At 35.1% G+C, this 15,364-nt stretch overlaps 1 protein-coding gene across 3 annotated transcripts in view; it reads right to left on the reverse strand.

Moving 5' to 3' along the window:
• Window positions 1-15,364, reverse strand: part of HEATR5A (HEAT repeat containing 5A) — a 64,823-nt gene that overhangs the window by 22,733 nt on the left and 26,726 nt on the right. For all 3 annotated transcript variants that reach the window (XM_005520310.3, XM_088057553.1, XM_014249929.2), the window contains exons 14-22: window positions 14,133-14,232; window positions 13,360-13,469; window positions 9,061-9,224; window positions 8,768-8,943; window positions 7,304-7,409; window positions 4,876-5,066; window positions 4,265-4,424; window positions 2,930-3,119; window positions 2,182-2,351 (exon numbers count right to left, since the gene is read on the reverse strand). In XM_005520310.3, coding sequence (XP_005520367.2) covers window positions 2,182-2,351; window positions 2,930-3,119; window positions 4,265-4,424; window positions 4,876-5,066; window positions 7,304-7,409; window positions 8,768-8,943; window positions 9,061-9,224; window positions 13,360-13,469; window positions 14,133-14,232 — 1,367 coding nt within the window. The remainder of the gene's footprint in view (window positions 1-2,181; window positions 2,352-2,929; window positions 3,120-4,264; window positions 4,425-4,875; window positions 5,067-7,303; window positions 7,410-8,767; window positions 8,944-9,060; window positions 9,225-13,359; window positions 13,470-14,132; window positions 14,233-15,364) is intronic.

Genomic DNA, 15,364 nt, shown 5'->3' on the forward strand with positions numbered 1-15,364 from the left:
ACATAATCCTTGGGCAAAGAGGGTGGAGAGGTGCATTGGACCAAATGATACTAAAAAAACAAAAAAATTTGCACATTTGTTTTCCAGATTTTGAATGAATGTTCATCTTTCTATGGATGGAGGGGAGAAGATCACTCATCTGACCACAGATTCTTTGCCTCTCCTGCTTTTCTTCCCTAAATAAAGAATGCAATGGTGGATATCCACATGATCTAGAGTGTAGATTTGCATGCTACTTCCCCTTAAGACTTCAAAATGCAATGCAAAGGGGGACCATCACACCTTGTTCTCCAAATTGCAGACATTTAAACTCATGAAAAATAACTAGCTAAGGGTCACCTTGCAAGTAAACAGCACAGTGAAGTGCAAATTTCAGATCCAGTAACTCATTCTGCCTCCCTAATGAGATGGTGATTTAGTGGGTGGAAGCTACACGGATGGGTGTTGAGTTTTACAAATGCAGAATTCTGCTTGTGCAATCATCTTCTCACAGACCTGCAACGCACACACTCAAAAAACTTTGTTTATGACACTCTTCAAAGACATAGTGACGTTACTGAATTGTCAGTGCCAACAATATTTGCCTTAGTTGTACAAGTTCATGAGAATGTGAAAAGGTCACCAATGTGAGGCCACTGATTTTGGTGGAATCCTCTCCCAGGAAGCCTACAGGCATTTCTAGGATGGAGGGGAACACACTCAGATGCATGAACACACATACTCAAGCCTTCACCTCTACTTCTTAATTGAATAATTTACTATTATGAAGTTCATAAACTGCTGTATGAAGTGCTTTGAGACAACTTGTAAAAACAATAAAAATCAGTAACATTACATAGACAAGACAACTTCGTCATTACATCCTCCTTATTAGTAGGTATTTGATATGAGTAGAGAGATAGAAGCAGACTGTACATGGACTTACAAATGCTCCTAAATGCTGACACACTCTCCAAGCAAGACTGACATAGTTTGTTGTGATTTTATCAATGTATGAAAAACTATGTTTTACCCAAAAAAGAGAAAATAATTGCTAGTGTATGTTAAAACACCACCAGATTAGTTCCAGCACTTCTGCAACTAGCAGATCCACAGTGTGGGGCAGAAAAACCTTCAGTTTTCCCTAGCTCCCACAATCATGTTTCTAGTCAAAGTAAATAAAGAAAACGTAAGGAATCTAAACTGTAAACAAAATTAATATATGTTTAGTATGGATACACAAGTGCTACCCAGTGGAAGATGTGAATAAGAACTGTGTTGAAATAGATCAGATTAAAACTTTACTGTCTACGGATTTTTGTTTCTCTATGATTGACAGTGAGACAAGAAGGTACTAAAAAAAAAAAAGCCAGCAAAACAAACCCCTCGAAAACCTCCAACCAACCCCCCCAGTGAGCCTCCCAAATCTACCAAGGCTAATAGCTACTAGAAAATTATCTTGCTTTTGTTTTTATTTATTTTTTTTTTTTTTAATAGAAGTAAGTACTTTAGAACAGCAGCTATTCAAAGACAGAGAGAGACTGGGTCAAAATAAAACAAAACAAACCCTACTTAACAAATAAATTCCCCCACCTCTTCTCAAATAGGGCTGAAAAACTTGTTTATTTCATCCAAAGACCTGCTTTGACTATAGCTTGTATTAGAAATTTTTTTACTGACTTTCAAAATTTCAGTACACTGAGCCATTAATGCTACAGAAATTACCAATCTACAAATCTACAATTTTTCAGCATCATGAAAAAACAAAATGAAACAAAGCAATTCCAGTAATTAGTACACACAATTTTAAAAAATCAATCCTTAAACCAAGGCATAAAAAGCAGCAGAGAGAAAAAACTGGCCAACATAAACTAGCTGGTAAAAATCCAGCAAAAAGTTGTAATGAATGGTATATCCTTCCAGACAACTGGCCTTAGTAAGAACAGCAGAATGCACCTGGCAAGCAGCTCAGAAGGCCAAGATTTCTAGAGAATGTGCTCATCTTGTAAAGGGGAAGCAGAAACTGAAGAAAAATAAAAGAAGATATATAGAATACTTGCCTGTAAGAGAACATGAAACACCTCACGCCTACACAATGATCAGTTTCTCTGCTTAAAGAAACATCTGCATTTTTTAGGTGTTTATGAAAAATATGAACAAATTTTAAAATACATGGATATAAACTAGTAAATATATACTCACACAGAGGCAGCTTACAAGGTTAGACAAGTTGACGTGTCGAGGCGCAAACATGTGAAGCTGCTGAAGGCAAGAGATGGCTTGAGCTTGAACAAGGCAGTCAGGATTATCCTGCATTGCTGCACAGCCCAAGAGGCAGGAAGTTCTTAAGGCTGACACTGCTGTACCGCTGCCTATATTGAGAATAAAGAAGGCTACTTTTTGTTTGTTTTTAAAACATACATTTATTTCTAATAAACATGATAACCAGTCTTTTTCCCAAGTCAGCCATGATGTTCAATCTCCTAAAGGATGATCCTTGTATCTGTGTCATACTTTGCTATTGATGAATAGTGATCACATTGCTCTCTGGTGATTTAGATGCAAATTTTAAATGTCTATATCATAAATAAGACATAGATGGGCTCTTAACTCTTGAAATAAATATGAACACCTTCTGTTCTCATGCTAGAGTCAGAAGATGTAAGAATGTAAGAAATGTAAAACATAAAATTCATGTAAGAAATTTCAGCCCAAGGCAAGGCTCAGAGAACCAGTTCAAACAAAGGAAATGATATCAAGAGGCTATTTTTGGAAAACTAGCTGTCATGTCATCTTGATTGCATAAAGTCATAGCCTATGAAATACTGTCTTACAACTACACAAAGAAACTTAGATCTGCTTACTTGTTACAACTGCAATCACACACATTCAACGTTTAGCAATTTGGTTGCTACAGCAAACAAAGCTGACACATTTGTATGTTATATACCTTGCAGCTCAGGGCCCAGAGTGGTAATAAGTGCATTTAAACAGCGACCAAGGCTTTGATGAACTTCAGCGTAAGCCGGAGGCACACTCAACAACAACATGAGAACAAGAGATAAGGTAGGTTCCACATGCACGTGATACAAGGGCCCAGCCTGATCTACTATTAGTGACAGAGAGTGTAGAGCCCATGCCTGTAAAGTAAGAAGCAGTAATGTAAACTCTATATGATATACATAAGACCTTTAAAAAATTTGATAGTTAAAAGTGAAATTCAGTGATGAAGTGTAATAGTAGTTGCACTTTTAGGTTCCAAAGGAATAAATAGAGGGGTTATACAAAGAAACTTTATGAATCTGATGTTGAATAAGCCATTTTGAATATTTTACAAGAAATTGTATGTTGTGCAATGAAACAATCATTTTAAATGTGTCACTGTTAATAAACGAAAAACTGAATGCAATAGTAAATTAGATTTAGGAATTTAGTTTAGGAATAACAGTGATTATTATTCCTTTATTCTATTCTATAATTTTAAAAAATTCTTACAGTTCCTTGTGCAAGAACAAAATTGTGAAAATTTCTGAAAAAAAATTTCTGAATTTTTCTGAAATAACCCATCATTGTAGCCACATTTATTTTGTACAAATAGCCACATCTGTTTCATCTCAACAAATAGTTCCTCTTTGTGCAAAGATAATGTGGAAAAAGCTTTAAAAATTCTTTAACTGATATTTAGACAAATACATTAAATACACTCAATGTCTCTTAAAGCTATTCTGATAGGTAACAGTTTTAGCCACAGAGAAACAACATTAATTAGTATTCAAAATTTCTTGCTTTACTCAACGATGTATATCCACCAAATTCTACAGCATTCAGGCTACAAATCCCTTTTATTTACTATATGACCCTTCAACAAAATATGCTGTGAGGTAAACAATGTAAAAGGGACAAAAACTGACACAAACAAACAAAATAAAAATCCCTCAGACAAAAAATCCTAAGTACTATCTAGTCAAAGTCAAAGTATAGGTGAATGTGAAATGAATCAATCCCTTAAACATCAGATACTGTTTTTAAAGTGAGCCTTATCAGTCTTGCAAATCATTGAATATGAGCCTTCCACATCCCATCATACTTCTTTGCTGTGGAAGTTGTTGAAGGTTGATTTTGAGCAGGGGCTGTATTCCACATTGCCTTTGCTGCTCCAGCCATTACCTATGAGGTACGCCTAGGAGGTTGTGAATCTGTTAATCTTACAAGAAAAAGAACCTTAAACTCCAGAATACAATTCAGTTAATTTGCAACATAATATTTTTATATAAATGACAAGTACCTGTACATCAGGTGAAGTACTGTCCTGAGATAAAGTATAAAGGATTCCAACACATGCATTCAGGTGCTGAGTAGAACCTATTCCTCCTAGGTACCTATACAGACATCCCAGAGCCAAAGAATGACCTGTTCTTGATACCACATCCCTAGCAGATTTTAGCCTATTAATTGGAAAAAAGCTGTTAGTTTAATCACCAAGACTCTTACTATGTAATAAGCACATCTACAAATGAAATTTCCGGTATATAATCAGAAATAAAAATTATTAGACACTATTATATTCCCAAAATTCCAAATTCATATATAGTCTCTTATCTGAAGACAGCATCAAAATATTTAGCTACACTTAAATGATGTTGCTAGAACAGCGGCTAATTTAATTAATATGAAAGTCTACTTAGCTTATTTTGTAAAGGAAAGCTTACTTAGATAATCTTACACTAAGAAACACATTAAGAACTCAGGCAGTGCTTTTTCCTGTTAATTTCTGAAATGACATCAAGCTCATGAAGGAAACCAGCTTTTTACAATTATCATAATAGGTGCCAGGTAGATTTCTCAAATATTTTTATAAACTCAAGCAGTACCTTTTCATGCTTATTGTGAACTTACTTGTCAAAACTGACTTGCGCTAATCCAGCAGTGAAGGCACTGTCAGAAACCACCTGTGCCAACCTGGCCAAACACTCTGCAGCAGCACATCTTAGAAGTGGATTATTGCTTTCCAAGGCACCCATTACCAACATCAGGGCAGATCTTCTAACCTCTTCTGAACCTAAACTTCCCTTGCAGTTAGCCAAGTGCTAAAAATAAACATTAAATATATTAAAGAGACAGTAATCAGAGTGTGCTTTTCTGTCAGTCATGCAAAAAATACAAGAACTGCAGAAGAATTTTGACTTTCTTCCCCTCTGTCTGAGGAACTCCTCTCTTTCAATTTGCTGTTACAAGAGTTAGATGTCTAACACTACATAACTCTACATCACAGCACAACATTTTAGTAGCAACATTATGATTTTAGGAAATACTAGATAGATTGCCGTAGAACCAAATAAATCAACATATTAGCATAAAATTCAAAAAATAATATCAAGAAGAAAACCAGTGAGAACAGAGTAACACAAAAAAAAATCTCAGTCCAAAACATCTGGCTAAGAAGAGAAGAATGAAAACTGCATATGAACAGAGGAAAATACAAATAAAGCATCAGGAAAAATGAACAAATAGCAGATAATTATGAGATCACTTTATCAATTGATATTTTTTTATTTATACAGTAAGAAATACAAAAGACAGTAACAAAGACAGAAATTATACAAACAGAATTTTTCCATAGCTCTCCCATTTGAATGACATAAGTATGGATGTTAGTACACTAGAATGTACAAGAACAGCTTTCCCTAAAAAGGGAAAAAAAAAAGGGGAAATACTCAACAGTGATTCATTTGTACTCAAGAAAGCTATGACATCACAAAATAACATATTACCACAGAAAACAAGACTGATCACCTTGATTGTTATGCAAAACAAAAACTTCTGTGTACTGTGCTGGTTTGGACTAGGGTAGAGTTAATTTTCTTCACAGTAGCTAGCATGGTGCTATGTTTTGGCTTTGTGCTAAACACAGGGTTGACAATATTGAATTGTTTTGTAAGTGCTGAGCAGTGCTTACACAGAGCCAAGGCCTCTTCTGCTTCTTGTGCCACCCCACCAGTGAGCAGAGTGGGGATGCACAAGGAATTGGGAGGAAACACAGCTGGGATAGCTGACCCCAAGGAACCAGATTTCATACCACATGGCTGTCAAGCGATAGCTGTTTAGCATAAGTAAGTTCTAAGTAGAATGAGCTACACAGAGATAAAATACTCAGTGATTTAGGATGTTGTTTGCCCAGCTTTACTGGCTCAACATGAGTAGCTGGATTAGATGAAGCCTTAGGCCGACAGTTCTGGACTTACATGTAGAGGTGTTTTTTGTCTGGAATGGAGTTAATTTTCTGAGTAATTTTCCTAGTAGCTGGTACAATGCTGTGTTTTGTCTTTAGTACAAGAACACTGATAACACACTGGTGTTTTAATTGTTGCTAGGTAATGGTTATCTGAAGTCTAGGGCTTTTTAAATTTTCTGTGCTCTGCCAGAGAGCAGGGGCACCAGAAGATCAGGACAGCAGAAGCTGCAGTTCTTCAAGAACCACCCACTTGGCACAGACACAGGGAAAAAACCCAATAACATATTAGAAGACCCCTTACCAAAAATCACCACTGGACATAAAGAGCATATGAAAGGTAGTTGCATAAATCGTAAGGGTATAATTGCCTACGGATTTTTGCTCTGAGTACTTCTCCAGAAGCCTCCAGCTTGAGCTGACCTGCTGCTGTATAACTCTATTAAATAACCTTGTTTTTTAAATCTGATACCTGACACTCTGCTATGGGAAATCCAGAGTCAAGCTGGAAGAAGGAGGAAGCACACCAGAGAGTGAGTGTATATGACAATGAAGAGACCAAGGGGACAGCTGTCTGCTCACTGGGGCTGGGCACTGCAAAGAGGCTTCTGTCTCAGCAATTAATCTCAGGTGATCTGTGTGCTGCTCCTTGAACAGTGTGAGAATGCTCAGACAGCAGTTCTTCCTTTAACATGGAATCATGCTCAGCATATAAAGCTGGGAGGAGGCAAGGGAATGTTTGGAGTGATGATTTTTTGTCTTCCCAAGTGACTGTTAGGCATGGTAGAGCCCCGCTTTCCTGGAAACAGCAGAACACCTGCCAGCTGATGTGAAGTAGGAAATTAATTTCTTGTTTAGATTCACTTGTGTGCATGGCTTTTGTTTTCCCTATTGGAACTGTCTTTATCTCAACCCAGGAGTTTTCTCACTTTTACTCTTGCAGTTCTCTCCCCCATCCCACTATAGGGAGAGTGAGCGAGTGGCTGTGTGGCTGGGTTCAAACCACAGCAACTGATGTATTTGAACCAAGAGATGCTATGGTTTAGTGACATAGAGAGAAAGAGAAACAAAGGAGAGAGAGAGAAAGCAGATTACCTTTAAGGAAGTAGAAAAGGCTGACAAAACATGTAGTTGCACTATTTGTTGTCGAGATCCTTTTGTTTGTTTTATGCAATTCAACAACTGTTCTAACACCTGGAGCCTTAAACAAGAACAGAAAAGAAACCACATAATTGACAATTAAGGAAATAAATCAAGCCTTTAAATTTCATTTTAAAACTCATAACAAAGTCTATATATAAAACTAGACATGGAGCAAATTAACTCTCAAGCCTTTTCCTTCAATTGGCATCCCTGTCTACTACAAAAAAAATTGTGTATTTCATATTAGAATATGAACTTCCATACATGAACATGAACATTTTACATTTTTTACCTTATATGTATTCACATATAATCACTTGTATCTAAGTAACATTGAACAGACATTATTAAAAGGAACTATGTATGGGAATAATGCATTTTGGACTTAGAATTGAGAAAGGAAGAGGCAAAGGAAAAAGAAAATATCTGCAGCAATTAATTCAGGTCTTGAGAAATAAATGGAGAAAACCAACCAGGAAACTGGTGACAGATGGGGGAAAAAAAAAGACGAAAAAAAATCTGCAATAAAAGCAATCAATGAAGACAGAATAAAGAAGTAAAGACAGGTTAGAAGAACAAATAAATCATTTGGCAATTTTATTGGCAGGTATTCTCATAAACAAACAGCTGCCTGGAACCTACACTAAACCCTAAGCATTCAAAGTTGTGAAGACATTAAGACTCTGGACTCATCAAGACTAAACATTCACCCCACACAGGAAACCATAAAACCTTCACCAGCTACAATGATCATAATCTAACAATTGAGGTCTAACTATAGTAGGCTTTGAAAATATAAAGCTATTTAATTTTAAAATAATTCATCTGCTCTAAAGCTGCATTCAAAAATAATATCACACAGAAGCACACAGAAGAAGGAAATCTCATTAAAATATCTTCAGGAATTTTATGCCTTAGCAATCAGTATGCTTATAAATGTGAAACAAACCAAAATGCCATGTATGCCATGAGAAAATACATAGACAAAACCCATGAGAAGGTCTTGATCTCTTTCGAGTATTCTTGTACCTTGACAGAACTGTGTTGAGACATGCAACACATGCACTCGTTTCTCCCCACCCACTTTTTATTAAGAATGTATTACGTATTAAGCACCACAAAAATTGTGTAATATCTCCATTTTGATCTGGCAATCATAATGTAACATTCTTTTTCTGCGTCCACAGATTTGCTATGACAGTAACCTCTTGCTGGATGAGCCTTTTTGTTGTCAGCAACTTTAAAGAGAAAAGTCCAATAATTTGGTGGTCAGAATTATGCTATTCAGATGGTTTACAGACTCCACTTGTGAAATTCATTATTTTCTCAGAACAGTTTCCTTCTGCATCCAATGTCAAACACTGTGACCATCTTACAACATCTCCTAAATTCCCCAGCAGCTAGTTACTACTTTACCTGTGAGATTCTGTTATGTGGGCAAACACAACTCCAAAAAGTCGAGTTGCTGCACTGATAACAGATAATGCAGGAGGTAGTGGTTTAGGTACTGAATCCCCTTTTGCAAATTTCTCATAAATTGAATAAGGGTCATACTCCAGGCTGCCACCAGCTATGCTGTTACCTAAAAGGAGCTGTAAGAAGGAAAAGAGTGATAGACATATTTTTGACCAAGTCTAAATGAGCACTGACCTAAATAACTACAACTGTATGAAAATACAATAATACCTTTATAATAGAACAAAAAGTACCTGCTCTTCAATAAATCGGTGGTCAGTTTCCTGCAGTAAGGGACCGAGTAAAAGGAGATCATTCTCATGACAAAGGGATGGAAGCAAAGATGCAGAGGCATCAGTCTGGCTATCTGTGACAGTCAAGTCAGTCACTAACTCTTTTAGAACAGCACTGAAGTTTCCTTTAAATTAAAGAAAAAAATATTCAAAACTATGGCTTAGTTACTTGCCACAAGCAACTTAGGAAGCAATATATTTATACTGAAATAGTAACATCCATGTAACATTTCTCTTTAATCTTCAAATAGTTAGAGAAGACTCACTGTTAGAGGGGGAACCACAGAGCAGTACCTGACATAAGCAAGCTAAGCACCCACAGCAATCTAGAAGCTGAAACACAGGCTCTTTTCTTTACAGAAGGCATAATGCCATACAACTGATAAGCCAGTAAATTAGTTACATTTGCAAAGAAAGTAGAGGAGAAATGGCAGTTATGAACACAGATATATTTTCTTCTATTTCCTGAGAATTAATGCTGTGGAATGTATTATGTAATCACAAAGGAATACTTGAACTTGGCAAGCAGAAGTAATTTAAAACATCCATAGGTTTGATAAATAAGCAAAAGCTGATGAATGCAGTCCCCTGTTTTAGGAGTTTGCATGCAAAAACCAAGGCAGAAGGAGTATATTGTAGGTTATATCATGCTAAATTTCACTGGTAGTTAAAACTTCCACATATTTTTTCACATAATATTTCTGACAAGGTTGTACATAATACAAAAAAAAAAAAACAACACTGAGCATTTTGAGTCAGACTATTTAGGTCATTAAAATAGCGTTTGTAGTGAGAGAACATTTCCAGTGCTCAATCACTTATAATGAGAAAACACTGGTTTGCAATTGTGTAGAAAAACACTGCAAAACTGATCTTAAAGAAAGTACTCAGTCTTTATACAAATATTATGTATAATTTACCTCCAGAGCATTAAGACTGAAAAGTCAAGTCCTCCTGAATTAGGAATTATGAGCACTAAGAAGTGGGGAGCGGGGAGAGATGGGCACCTAACACCATATAACCGATTCCTTGCATTCAGTTTTGTTAGCTGATCATACAGTTACATGTTTGCATTAAAGCTGCTTATAAGTTTTCAACACATGGAAGTTTCAAAAAGTGGGACAACAGAGTTTTCAGCACCTCATGAGCACAAACAAAGTTATTAGCACAGCTAGAGCTGGTAGTTGCAACCAGCTACTTAACCCTTCTTGGAAACAGAATCTACTCTGAGAAACTGACTTTCTCTCTCCTACCCATCTAACTCCTGGCCCTATCAGCCTCTTTCCCCTGCAGATATCTATCTGTTGCTTTGCCTGCTTCCCTAATTAAGCAAGTATGTAATTTTTCCAAAATACTTTCCTCAAATCTAAATGCAAAATATTTGCACTATCAAATATATTGCAAGGTACACAGATAACATGTGAAAGGAATAGAAATGGAGCTTTTAAAAAAAAACACTGACAGGTAACAACTAGAAACAGTTCTTTCATTATTAGTCATCATGACAATTTTATTTTTTTTTTAAATCTCCTTCCTATGAAAAATATCAGCTTTTGAAATAAAATTTCATGGAGCTACCCAGAATTTTTTAACTAATTAAAGGTTTATTTTAGTCCCAGACAGCTGACAATCCTCAACACTTCAAACAGTATTACCCCAATGTAAAGAAGTTCTAAATTTTAAGCCAGAATGCTGTTTCAGCATTCTAGCTATTCATCTCATCCTATTAAAAAGGCAAAGTGAATGCCTGTATTCAATTCTATGCTTTAAACAGTGGAGCATAACAAGCACAAAAAGCTGAAGAATGAAAAGAACCATAATGTGTCTGACAAAACATATTAAATTCAGACAACAGCAAACATCAAGAAATCTAATAGAAAATTTCACTAAAATAATTTCAGTAGCTTGAATTCTATTTGGACAATATAAGACTTTTTATATTAACACACAAAAAATGTCTTGAAAACATGAGTACATTATAATCCAAAACTAATGACACATGAAAATGATCACAAATATGATTTGTCATCTTAGAACCAGCTTTCCTCAGCCTAACAAATTCATACTTTGGACCAGATAAATTACAGGTCTTAACAATTCATACACAATGGAAGACAGCAACTAAAGCATGCTTAATGTATTTCACTGATGTTCAAGTTTACCTAATATGTTCTTCTCACATCTGTCACTGCTGAAATAATGCAAAGAATCAATTATGATTCATGCACACTCATGGTAAAACTTAGTAAAATTCTGCTGTTTGATCAGATATGATTTTTAGTGATGACAAAACAATAATAGAAACATCAAAGAGGCAGAAAGTGAGCAGGAAAGGACCAAGCAGAGCCAAAACAAGTCACAGTATCTCAGGCCTCAGAAATCTAAAGGCACATATTGAAAAATGAGCTTGGATATATGAATAGTCTGTTTTCAGCTGTTTATTTTCCTGGCTATTTTGTTTTATTCCCCTTGTACTAAAGAAAACAAGTTGTATGCATAATTTACAAATATGAAAATATTGAGTTACAGCTCCTGGTAAATGTTTCCATCATCAATTTTCTCAAAAAGAAACAATTTACAGATTTCTATCATCTGCGCAACTACCTGGGCTGAAGAAAAAAAAATCTAAATAAATAAAACCATTAACTAGTGAGAGCTTCTCAATTAGCGTGTTGCTCTGAGCCATGTAAAACGAGCCCTGCTGTGCAACACAAGAGTACTCCTAATATTGTCCCTGTTTAAAATGATTACATTTAGACATTGAAAAAACCATCCTGAGTTCCACAGTGATACTGTTTCCCTAATAATTTATTTTTAAAATTCCCAGTAGCTGCAAAGACACAGTTTCTGCATGAAGTCTCATGCATACTGGAAATGATATGGAAAGAATGGCATTTGTTTCAAGTTTTACCTTAGAAACTTTTCATTGCATTTTTAAATGATGCATACCTATATGTTAAGATATATAAAAATAAGTTTCGGCAATGTACGCATTTCCATTCCTTCCACACTCTCATACTCCTGTATTACACATGAGTGGACACCTCTGAGACTACACATGTTTTGATTCTAAGGCTGTTTTCAAGATTTCAGCAGGGTGCTCACTTATTTATAACAAACTCTTCATGCTTTTTCTTTGTTTATTGGACTAGAATGCAGCATCCTCAGCTAGGCTGCTCTTTCACAAGAGGTTCATTTTGCAGGTCACACCCTAAAACACTGCGTATTTTCAATGAAGTTAGAGCATACACAAAAATCCCAAACACACCAAGAAACTGCCAAACCCAGCCATACCCATATATTTGTATTCTGTAACATGTTGCTCCTGCAATACAAGAACAAAAGGAATAACTTGCTCTTAGGGGTGGAGATGCAGTTTTCAGCCACAAATGAGTATTATACACTATGCCTCATTATATACATACTTCTAACGTGACAACAGCTTTAAGGCACAGGTCAAGGATTTGTCCCAGTTCTCTTAGCAGTTACCACTAGATGGAGCAGACTATTTGAGTAAGGATTCCCTCCAAGGACACAGCTAATTTAGAGCATTGTTGCTCCATATTGTCTGTGTCCTGAACTCTTTACAGGTGACAAAAACACTTCAGTTCCTTACTGTAGTCCATAAACTACTGTACAGCAAACGATTTAAAGACAAAAAACATATTAAATATTTGAGCTGAAAGCTGGACCCATCCAACTACAGTGCATAGTTAATGGATCAGAGGCCTAGATTCTTTTTGTTATGTGCTCCTATAAAAAGTAAGTCAATCCCCAGATTTTGTTGAAATTGTTCTTTAAATACAAACCTTTTATCCACAATCTGCACAGGATCAGATTAATATATCTGTAACATACGCTTTGTTAAATCAATTAATTTGAATTCTTTCAACGGTCTTACAATTAGTTTAAGCTAAAGTTACAGCTGTGGCAATTAGAATTTAATTAGGCATAAAAGGAAAGAAATTTTTCAACTAGTTTGAAATTGAAACATTGTCAAGTTTCAACCGAAAATGTAGCAAAAACGTCTGTTTCTAACAGAGGTGTGTGTTAGTATTAGACAGGAAACAAGACCATGAACACTAGTTCTTCAAAACCACAGTGACTTCGCTACAATTCATCAAACTTAAATAGAGGGAATAAAAATTGGTTTTTAGAAAAAGTGGAACTAATTTTTGCTGGCTGAATACACGATGAACAAAAACTTAAAAACTGACCATAGAATATTTACTGGATTTCTCCTTGTATGTAAATACATACCTTCATAGGCCTTTGGGGGCAATACTGCTAGTAATTCATAAAGTTTCTGTCTGTAAACAGTTGACGGTGTTTTTAAGGAATTTCCATATGATTTGTATATTGAAGAAAGCCTTAAAATATAAAAAAACATGTCAGAGATAGCAGGAACTTCAAATTTTATGTAACACTCCAGTTTCATTTGTACCACATGCCTTTAAAATCTATACATATTAGAAGTACATTTTGATTTGCATAACTAATAGTAAAAGGAAACCAATTTATTTCACGTTGTGACAGAATGTCTATTGTCCATTTCCAAGTGTAATTTTCATTTAATACTAGAGAAATAAACAAGCTTTATATTTCCTTTGATTTGAAATTACCTATGTCTATGACAACAAAATTTTGTGGCTATATTTCCCCAAGTTAGAGCTTAGAACACAAATGCATTGAATTGTTCTATATTCAAAAGGCAAACGTTTAATAAAACCCTTTCCAGCTTAGATCTGAAATTAAATACAAAAAATATCCATGTCTAAAAGAGCTTTTATCAAGCATGTCCTAGAACTTAGTTTCTTATTTAATAAAAAATATGGTGTATAAGTGCAAACGTGTATTTTTAATTAAAAAATCAGTACATAAAAACTAACTTAAAAAAACACCTTGCAAGAAAGTCTTCCTTAAATTTTTCACATGACACTGGAAACTGCAAACACAAACTCCCTTTATAAAGTGCACCAATCAAATACAGAGTATTCTAGCTTTTCAAATAACAGTTGTATGCAGACACTTACTGTGTCAATAAATCAACAGCACTTGGGAGAGGAGGAAGAAGTCTCTCAACAACTTCATCCGTAAGAAGACCAGCACAATGGGAAACAAAGCTTTTAATAGCTAGAAAAGGAATTGGATTTCAATTTACTTAGTGTGAGATAAGTTGAAAAAAAAAAAAAATCACATTAGCAAAGTAATTACATTACTACATCACTAATAATATATAAAAGTAGAAATGAAAAAATTCAGATGCACAGTTTTAGTGTTTTAACCCAGACACTCATATCCTGACTTTTAATTGCATACATAAATGCAATTATTTTTTAAATTTTGTTATGAACTAAGTGATGGTATGTAATTCAACTTCATGATAATTCTATAACAACAATCATAAAAAGAAAACAGAAGCATGATCAAGTGACTTAGCGCTTACTTTTCTAATTTCCCATTAAAATTTAGTTCAATTATTGTACTCTAGGAACCTATTAATATGTGTATAATTTACAGAAAACTAAACTTGAGTTTAATTTCCAAAAGCATCTAGAGAATATACCATATAACAGACCTATTTTCTAAAGAAAAAATATTTAAAGGTTAATTGTTTAGGTACTTCTAAAATGAAATTACTATTGAATTCCACGCTTTGCGATGTATCTTAATAGCGAGAGAGAGGGGTGCTTACTACAACAGCATTCACATTTCCAGAAAGCCAAGTACCCTTTAGTACTCTGGAATAAAAGACTGAAACACGTTAAGTATTTGAAGATCACTGGGGCAATTTCCTGGAAACCTAAATTCACAGTACTTCATGATAAAAAAATTGCAACCTAGCAGAGAGCAGCCACATTCAAAGTGCTCTTTCCTGCCTAAGAATTGCAACTACCTAATGGTAATTTTTACCCAAGTCCTTCCACTTTCACAAACTTTTTTGCATGACCCACAATTCTATTTTGCTTATAGTGAGTTACCTGTTAGGCAACAGAACTACTATTTTCCAAATGTAACAGACTGTGTAAACAACAGAACATACCCTGCTTTGGATCTTCAATCATCGTGATTTGTTTGCTAAACAAGGGAAGCAACCTTCCCGATTATCATTTATTGTTTGAAAATCAACTGATTAGATGAAGTAGAGGAAAAACTCTTGGGGTTTTTTTAAATTTTTTTGTTAGGGCTTTTGTTTTGGTTGGTTTGTCGGTTTGTTTGTTTGTTTTCACAAAAATGAAACATATATGTAAATATTGATCTATAA

This window comes from Pseudopodoces humilis, chromosome 7, assembly GCF_049639895.1.
Source record: "Pseudopodoces humilis isolate 2021_Gansu_Grassland_sample_001 chromosome 7, ASM4963989v1, whole genome shotgun sequence".
Lineage (NCBI taxonomy): Eukaryota > Metazoa > Chordata > Aves > Passeriformes > Paridae > Pseudopodoces > Pseudopodoces humilis.